Source organism: Sceloporus occidentalis, unplaced genomic scaffold (genome assembly GCF_023333645.1).
Source record: "Sceloporus occidentalis isolate IW3139 unplaced genomic scaffold, rSceOcc1.0.p SCAF_129, whole genome shotgun sequence".
In the NCBI taxonomy this organism is placed as follows: domain Eukaryota; kingdom Metazoa; phylum Chordata; class Lepidosauria; order Squamata; family Phrynosomatidae; genus Sceloporus; species Sceloporus occidentalis.
In genome coordinates this window covers 1,630,464-1,640,289 of record NW_028317109.1, presented here as the reverse complement: position 1 = coordinate 1,640,289, position 9,826 = coordinate 1,630,464, and the positions used below count along the sequence as shown (strand labels likewise).

General features: G+C 38.3%; 1 protein-coding gene across 1 annotated transcript; it reads right to left on the bottom strand.

The window, feature by feature from the left end:
* Positions 1-7,147: 7,147 nt before the first annotated feature.
* On the bottom strand, positions 7,148-8,541 carry LOC149281676 (carbohydrate sulfotransferase 11-like). The gene is made up of 2 exons (XM_089499107.1): positions 8,526-8,541; positions 7,148-7,956 (listed from the first exon to the last, which is right to left on the bottom strand). Exons 1-2 carry the CDS (start codon positions 8,539-8,541, stop codon positions 7,148-7,150), a joined length of 825 nt encoding a protein of 274 aa, XP_089355233.1.
* Positions 8,542-9,826: the final 1,285 nt, after the last annotated feature.

Sequence of the window (9,826 nt, the reverse complement as noted above, 5' to 3'; positions counted from 1 at the left end):
AAGTGATGGAGGATAAAGCTGAAAGAGGAACTCCCAGAAAAGATTTTTTTATTACTAATATTTGATAAAAAATATATTTTCAAAACTATTTGTGGTGTTTTTTCTTTTTTACCCCAGTTGTAGTTTTTGCCCCATAATATTCAGGCAGCTGCATATCAGCCGTTTGTATGATTCTGTTATCTGACCCCTGATCTACTAGGAGGCCAGAGGTGGATGGGGATCAGAACAAAGGAATGTGCAAAAAGATAAATACCAACATTTGGCCCAAAAAGAAACAATTTCCCCAACATACATAATTGGTACTTGTACAGGACAACATGCATTATTATACAAAATTCGAATTAAGAAACTTGCGTGCATATCTGGCATTTTGGTCCAAATGAGTTTGAATACTGCTTTCTATCTTGGAAGAGCGTGGCCTGAGATGGTAGTTAGCAGGCTGTTTGTTATGATGAATGAAAGCTACTCCACACAAAGCGTTAGAATGAATAAAGTCCATGCTCCAATAAGGTATTAGTAATATTAGTTCCCTGATGCCTCCAGCTTTGATCCTAATGATCTTCAGGTTAAAGTCCGTAACATCCTCAGCTATAGCATGCCTATGAATGTATCTTTTACTCCAGTACTAGATTCCTACGTAGCCCCCTCTACTGTTTAAGTAAGTGAACAAAATGGCATCAAGAATAGTCAACAGCATCATTATCTGTTAATTCGCAAAAACTTGGACCAGGGAAATACAGGTAAATATGTAGGTAACTATAAGTACGAATAAATAGATATTTAATAGATAAATATATCTGATGGCTTTACATTTATCATTACGAATCATATATTTTCTTTATTTATGGAATGGAAGCAGGCAGTAAATATATAATTTTATCATTCTCCTTAAACAAAAACACCTTAGGGGTTGTCTGTAACGCAGACATCATAAATCCATCTGAAAACGTTGGGGCTCTCTGTTGTGATCAGCGACTTATTTTATTGCTTTTTGCATCCATCTTTTTTTGAGGACTACTTTTCTTGTTAACCCCCGTGACAACTTTATTCTCATTATATTTAAAAAGTTCAAAATAGTAAAAAGTTTTATAAAAGCATGGGAAGTCCGTTTAGTAATATCCAAGTTTACACCAAAAAACGAAAAAAAATATTTTATTTAAATTTAAAGAAAGTACTGTGCAAGCTGACAAAAACTGATGTCAATTAGATAAAACGGGCCAAAAACTAATTTTTGAGTTCGTTTTTGGGCAACAAATTACATTCTCTGCCCATTCAATTCAGCCGAAAATTCAGGGGCATTTTTGATTCGGGGATAAAATGTGTTGCCTCATGCCCACATTCACTCTCTCACACTTTCATTCACTCTCTCGCACTCTCATTCACTCTCTCACACTCTCATTCACTCATGCTCTCTGAATGTCTCCCTACCTTTTCTGCTGACCACTTCCGCTTCTTCTTCTTCTACATATTCTCATTTCTCTTATATTCTCTCTTCTCCCTTCTTTTCTCTCTTCAATTTTCAATCTGCTTTCTTCTTTCTTCATCCGCATCTCCGTAGACATAACCCGGCGCCTGCGATGATCACCTTACCGACGAGGAACACATTTTTAATGGTAATTTGCTTGTAATTTCTAGGATCAGCTTATCTGCAAATGGCCTAACTCACGAGTATGTACAGCTTTACGGACAGATACAGAAAAAACAATGGTTTTCTAAATGGGAAATAGTAATTTTGAGATACGCCAAATGGGATTTTATGCCTAGCAAGGAAAACCAATATCCGGTTTGAAAATATTTACCAAAAATAGACATTTTGAATAAAAAATAATATGGACACAATCCTTGAGTCAGACACCAAGAAATATCCCTTTCATGACTCTGATTAAAAAAAAAGATGTTAGTTTTGTATCGTCGTCGTTCTAGTTTACTCTTTAGAGATGCTAAGTAAATGCAGAGAAATCCAACATTACCTCCAGAACAAGATGCGATGAATGCTTTATGTATAATTGAATGCAAAGCTATTCATATTGCAAATATCTCTAACATCCCAAGGGCAGCATTATCTGCCACACTCGCTAGTTTTTGCTTCGAGAATCTTTCATCTTGGTTTACAGGTTAGTACAAGTTATCATATAAATGGCACTGAGATAAATCTTCCCATCCATCATAATGCACCACGGCTACCGATATATTACCCGGACTTTATATTCTTCTGATTCACCCACAGAGTATCAATAGACAGAGGAGAAATAGTTCAATAGGTAGTTTTTTTTTTATGTCTTTATATTTGAATCGCACTGGAAAAATCTTTTTTAATCACAGCTTGAATTAGTTAATGCCTAGCTTTATGCGCCATAACTTATGCTTCTCCAAACCGGCCTCTTGGTGATCTTTCCCGTTGCTTACAGTCAACTGCGTTGGTCACCAAAGCCCATTATCGTCCTTCTGAACACCATCACATGTTATTATCCCTCTGGTTATCATCACTTTGACCATTATCACATCCAGACATTGACTGCAAAGTTTGAAATACCTATCTGGACAATGGCTTGAGTTATGGTGAAGACGCGTATGAGTATCGAGGTCAGAGGTCGATTCATTGCTGGTCCACATTCCAGCCACTGGATCCCAGTTAATGATAACGTGAGTTTGGTGAGTTCTGAGTCTTCCTTGAATTTCCTTTGGATTTGCACATTTTGGAATTGTATCACCTCCCGGCAGAAGTGGTAGAGGGTAATACAGTGAGGGGTATTTAAACATGCATGGGATATGGCTCCTGAATCTAAGGCGAGACCAACGACCAAGGCCTTAACAGCAGGAATAATGGGCATATTAGACGGCCTGAATGGGTCTGATGATCCAGCAAATTCTATGTTTTCTTTGGTACTGAGGTATTAGCCAGTGTTAAAAAAAAAAAAGTGGTATTTTATTTTGGCATTCATTTGTTTTATTTATGATAACATCATACATTTTTTATTTCATATTTACTGGAACACTTATTATTTTTTTTTTAAAAATCTGAAAGGCACTATTCCACCTAAGGGGTCTCATAACCTATCACCAGATATTGACCATTTTAATGCTCCCTGTCACTAAAAAGCTGCATCAAAAGGTTTGTTGAGATACTACAGCTGCTTAGCAACAGAGCCCCGCCCTTCTTCCATACAGCTCCTGCTCTATGTATTACATTAGGTAAGTCTGGCCTCCTATCACCACTCACAATCCCCTTTAAACGAATAGCCTATCGAGCAAAAACGCCTTCTGTGGTGTCGGAGATTGGCAGGCAGCCAGAGCAGCGCAGAGGGGACAAATTAACCCCTTAAGGACAACGGGCGGTCCCAAAACCCATTGAAAACAATGCATTTTGAGTCCGTACATGTAGGGGCTTTGTCATTAAGGGGTTATTAAACGACAGAAAAACTGTACAGGAATCAGTTTTACACACATATAAGAGTAGGACATAATAATTTAGCGATTTAGGAAAGTCGGGGGAAAAATGTCTAAGTGGAACAGCATCTTTAAAAGGACGCATTATTATGTATTACAGCAAGAGGCTCCATACATAAAAAATGATTGATAATTGTTATTCAAACATGTTTTCTATCTTATTAAAATGCTTTGCTCCTTCACGGATCCACGAAGCCCTCTACACCGATGTAACGTGTCCTTTGGCCCCGAGTCCTTGCATTCAGTCCCAATTCACGCATAACTTTTTCTCTTGATCTCCAGCCAAGCCAGCCTCAAAGAGATAAATCATTCTTTACGCTAACTTTCCCAACTTGTCATTTATCGAGAGGGGACGTTAAATAACATTAGCATTTTTGCTTTGACACGACCCTTTGAAGGGCACAATGAGGAGAGCCAAGGCGCTGCTTTAGAATTCAATGTACGCTCCCCGTGGACTTTTAAAGGGTTAAAATTTAAAACCGTCTATAAATCTTTCATGCAAATACTTTTATTAATGTCGGGCGAAAACCACAAAGGCAAATTTGCTACAATAGAAGCCAGGCTATGATTAAAAAAAAAAAAAAAAGTAGTTTAGAAAAGTCTTTTCAGCAAGTGTGAATAGATTTGTTGGGGTGGAATAATAAAACAGGATCTGAAGAAGAAAAAAAAAAAAATATATATAGCTTAAAGCTCATGTGTCACTTTTCCCAAAATTTGCGTTTTAATAAATATAGCAATTTAATGATGTTTAAAAATAATTTAGTTTTTAGTTTTTTTTTACTTTATTTAACATCCTCCGTGTTAAATAAAGTTAAAAAAACTTTATTTAACATGGAGGATGTTAAATAAAGTAAAAAAACAAACAAAAAAAAAAAAAACAGATGTTTTAATTTAAGCCCTGGGCAGGCGCCCCTGTTGCCATGGCGCCCTGTGCGGCCGCACACCCCTAAGGCCAGCCCTGTGCATGTCAAAGTTTTTCAGATTTTCCGTCAGATTTGGGCAACTTTACAGAAATGGTGATCAGTTTTTGTAAGGTTTGCAGAGGTCTAATGTGGCAAGTGCCCCAAGAAGGGCGATTCTGGAAGAATCTAAACACAGCAGCCCCGAACACTGAATCTTTCAGCGTTTAGCCTATTACATTTTCCCATTGTCACTGAGCTAAATCACATATTATTGCTAAAAAAGAAAGTCGGACAAAATAGTTATTTAATCTCACATTTTCAGCCTCTAACTTGCATATTTTTGTACATTTTGTGACAGGAGCAGCAGAGACAGCGAACGGCCAACGCTAGTGATTTTTTTTATATATACACACAGAGTTCAAGAGCGCCATCTTGTGTATGTTATACAAAAGTGCAAGTTACTTTATTTTTTGGTTTATTTGTGTAGAAGGACGTTGAGATAGACCAGCCTATTCAATAAAATTCTATAGCATTGTCAGTTGAGACAAAGAGGCGAACCCAACTCAAACAATAACTCATAAAAAGTGAGTTGCTGTGCAGTTTGAATCTCTGTCTCTCATTCAGAAGGCCAATTCATGTCGCACTTGATACTGTTGAACACTGTATTCTAAATGAAGTCTCACCAGTGATCTATAAGGGTGCGCTAGTACATTCGTATATCCTGCAACTGATACTTCTTCCTATAGAGATTATTTGTCATTTGATTTATCCCTCCTGGAGTGTAATCCCAAACTTTTGTGTCATCTCCAAACAGGCATACTTTCCCTTCCCTGAAGACTGGTCCCTGAGTACTCCACTGGTAAACTTTCCTTGCTTTGAATAAATCCTGATTTTCTAAGTATGTCACCAAGTCATCTTTCATTTAGGCTTCAATTACATTTAATTCCAGTTCCAACGTGTATACAGCACAAAGGACAAGAAGCAGGAGGTCCCGGCGGGAGTGGAAATAGCTTCTTAAACTGATAGCTTCTCAAAATTCTAGTATGGCATACAACAGCAGGGGTATACCTCCTGAATAGAAGACATGCGGATAAACGCCTAAAGCGTTTCACGCTAAACTTAGGGCTTATTCATTCTATGCAGTTTGGGAATTACTGTGTAAAATGCTTTACTGAAATCCAAATATTTTGTATCTACACCCCCACCTTCATCTATTAATCTTCTGATCCAATCAGCAGATATCCTCCCAGCAGAAGTCTTGCTTGTTTAAGATTCAGGTATACAGTTTAATGTGAAGGGTTCCTCTGAAGAGAACTAAATGTTGCAGATCAGTTACAGACTCACCAACAGCCTCTTTAACAATACAAATCAACAAATGTCAACAAATGACATAATGTAAATGACTTTAGACAACAATCGGATCCATGCACAAGACATCGTAACCCACTGTAAGAAAAAAAAAGTCCCAGCTGATCTGTTGTAAGAGAAGAGCTGGCCAGCATGCTGAAAAAAGCCTGATTGCTTATAACAGGGGCGTCCAACATGCCGGTGCATGCCCAACATCGAGGTGCGGACAGTCTGAGGACCCTGCAGACGTATATATACGTCGTATGTTAAAATGTAGCAGCGATCCTTTAAACTGCAGTTTTAGCTGCTGCAGTGCCAGTCAGAAGTGGGCTGATGATGGTCAGATTACTCCTGACTAATCTGTCTCCCCCATAAGGGACAGCTATCACAGAGACATGGATCATCCAAGACAAAGAAAAAAACACACACACACTAAAATTATGAATAAAAAAACTAAATTTTTTAATACATAATAATTGCACCCTGATCAGTTATTAGTAACACTTAAGGTCACTGATTACTGAATCTCAGCAATCCACATCAGTGGCCTAAACCTTGATTATTTTTTATTTTTTTAATTTATAATTTTATTACACACTTTACATAGTAATAATACTGTATATTGTTGTGAATTTGGGGCAGGTTGAGTCACATTTCTCTCTCAATAAAGAGTAAATGTGGTCAACGCACACATACATTTCTGATGAAGTGGCCCAAAACTTGGCTTATGAGAAGCAGGGATGATTTTGACATGAGAGGTGCCTTCACTCTCCAAACCATTAAAAAATGTAAAGAATAAATAAAAATACAGAAACATACGTGGGTGCAGGAGAGGATCAAAAAGCTACCTATGCAGAAATAAACTTGTTTTGTCGGAGACATAATATTTGGTTTACCAGGGCTTTGAACCCCAGCCCAGGAACTTCCTACGTAGGCTCCACAGGACACACTGTAATATCACAGGGGTTCAGCTAAACTCTTACCACCAAAGTAGGAGACATTTTTGAGAGGCTCCTTGAAGAACATGTTGACTTTGATTACTACAAAGTATAATTTTTTTTAGTTCGCCTACCTCTGCAGTCCCAAATTGGCTGGACACAAGTCCTTATAGAAAATGTATCAATCCCATGTTGTAAACAGACAATGACCCAATCTTGGTCTTCTGTGGATAGCATGTGGGCAAGCTGAGACCTTATAATGACGCCCAAGTAATGTGGGCGACGTATTGCTGTGGTGTCACAATTCTGTCCGAAGGATGTGAATATTGAGGTTGTTCCAACCTAAAGAATCTGGAAATTTCACTTGTCATTTATTTTTATTCCAATCTAGGCCTAAAAGGAAGTAATATTCCTTTTCCAACGTTACCAACTCTGCTGAGCGTCTTGAAATCAAACCCATACCTGAAAACAGAAAGCTTGATAACGTCTTTGGTGAAATCCAACCATTTTTATTTATCTAATCTTTCCATTGGAATTATTCAAAAGTAAACTATTATAAAACGGGAAGGCCTCGAGGTCGGGTCGGTAGACGTCCGAAAGCTGGGTTATTTGTTCAGATGTCAGGCCCCTGAAAAGATTTTGAGTTAACCATTTATGGGTCAGCTGGGACTGGATATTTGAAAATTTTGGCCTCAGTATAGTCTCCGGTAGTCGCATTCGTTTCATGAGGTGAAAAACCTCAGTTCTTAAGAAGTCAAGCATTATTATGTAGTCGTATTGAACGAAGCAAGGTTGGCACAAACTGACCATAGTTGTCCCCGAGTCATCCCGTGTTCCGCGTTCCAAACTAAGAACATCTTCTAAAAACTCACTGAAAGTGATTTCTCCAGCAAACCCCTGCGTATAAGCCGAGACCAGCCTTTCAAAGGGATCTCGGACGAAAATGATTTTGGTGTATGAGCGGAAGACCTTTTCCACCATTGCTAAATTGTATCGATTTTCTTGGTTTTCAGTCAGTGAAGAGTTTAGGTTGTGGAGGTCAACAACAGGAGTCTCGATCGTTACGTCATCTTTTTCAGTAAGGACCTCTAGGAGCTGTTCCCAGGCATCCATACCCGTGGCTCCAGCTTTACAGTAAACCATCTGGAGTTTTTCATTCGCTGTCATCCTGTTGAGAAGATGCTCGGCGCTTTCAACCGACTGTAAGCTGCTGAGCTGCGGGTTCTTGAGACAAAAACTTCTCAGCTTTTTTTTCCGAAGCTGTTGGACATGAAGGAACGTGTCGGGAGTAACAGTGGAAAAATCTTTTGCTTCTTGGTGATCTGTTGATAAAACATGAGCTAGTATTATTATATATCCACGATAATTTATGTTGTTATTATACACATTATTGTGACTTTCAAAGCTGTGGATTTTCTGTCTACATTAATGTTTTACAGGGAAAAGAAAAAATGTCGGTGCGCTAAGCTAGTCTCAGGCTCAAATAATACAAATGTGAAATACGAGGCCTACCAAACAGGTGTAAGCATGCAGCAAGAAACAGTGTATTGGCTGTACAATGTATACAAAAAACAAAAACTGTCTGCGCTTCTTACCCTAATAAAGTTGGCAACAAATATATAAACATAATATAAATGAGAGGTTTTGGTTATATGAATTGGCCAAAGCATAATTAAGCTCACCCGCCACGTCAAGGCACACTCTCAATAGGGTGAGCTTAATTATGCTTTGGCCAATTCATATAACCAAAACCTCTCATTTATATTATGTTTATATATTTGTTGCCAACTTTATTAGGGTAAGAAGCGCAGACAGTTTTTGTTTTTTGTATACATTAATGTTTTTCCAGTATTAAAATGCTGCTATAAAGCCTACTCTCTACTGTCTATACCTCTTTCCTCGGTCATCTCTTAATCGCTTGCCACCAGTTACACCTCTATGCTGATAACGCACTAATCTTGGCTTTCCTCTCATCTTCCTAACATGCCTTAAAACTATGTCTCTGAAATCACATCTTTGATAGTTTTCCAATAGATGAAGCTTGATTGATTTCTCGTGGAATGAGCTACTGGAGTGGTCAGTCCCCATCTCCTATATCCCATGTTCTTGATGTCTCCATCACCGTTGAGAACTCCATAACATATACAACAGATTGAATTCTCTGCCTTGGTGTCACACTTGACTCCTCTCTCTCCTTCATCCCACATCTCCATTGTTTGTGCAATAAGGTTCAATAAGGACATGATGGAGCAGGTGTGAATTAGAACTTCCTACATGGTGTTCAATGTCTATGTCATGTTTTGCTGACACTTCCTCACATGCTTAGCCAAATCTCGACGATCTGTAAACCTAATCAAAGTTGGCTTCACTGAGAATGTTATGTTTTAGACATTGAACTCACTCAACCTGTTGCTCACCAGATCCTGCTATGTTCACCTGTGAACTTTCTCTTAAATTCATTATTTTCTTACACAAAACAGAACAAAAAACATCCCATTGTGATAACCCTCCTCATCGTTCATCACTCCAATCTATTCTCAACTTCTTTACCATATTAATCTTCTTATGCCATTGCTCTTCATCAGATGTCCCACTAAGCCAGTCCCTCTGCTGGCTCTCCATATTTTACAGAATAACATTTAACCCCTTAATGACAAAGCCCTCAAAATGCATTGTTTTAAATGGGTTTTGGGACCGCCCATTGTCCTTAAGGGGTTAAATTCACCACCCTACCTACAGAGCTCTTGACGGCATTGTACCCGGTGTACTGCGAGTGTGAGCAAGCCATTGAGAGAGTGTGAGAGAGAAATGTGTGTTTCCCGAATTTAAAATGACCCCCCCCCCGATTTTTGTCCGAAACAAATGGTCAGGTAACAGAGTTCGTTGTCGTGTGTCATGAGAGCGTAAGAGAACAGTTTCTTACCAAAAGCTACAAAATTTTTATGAAAAATCAATTTTAAAATGTATTTTCATTTTTCATGATAAACAAATAACGAAATGGGCGTTATGGTAGATTTTCCTGCCTTTGACACCTACTTCTATCTTGGTATTTTTATGTGTTTTCTCTTCTTTTGGGGCTCAAATGATCAAAGGCATAAATTTGCATAGGCTGGCAAGAGGGTATTGTACCAGGGCTGCTCTAACTTAAAACATTTTAAATAAAACTTTTTTTTTTTGCTGGTTTCCTGTGCT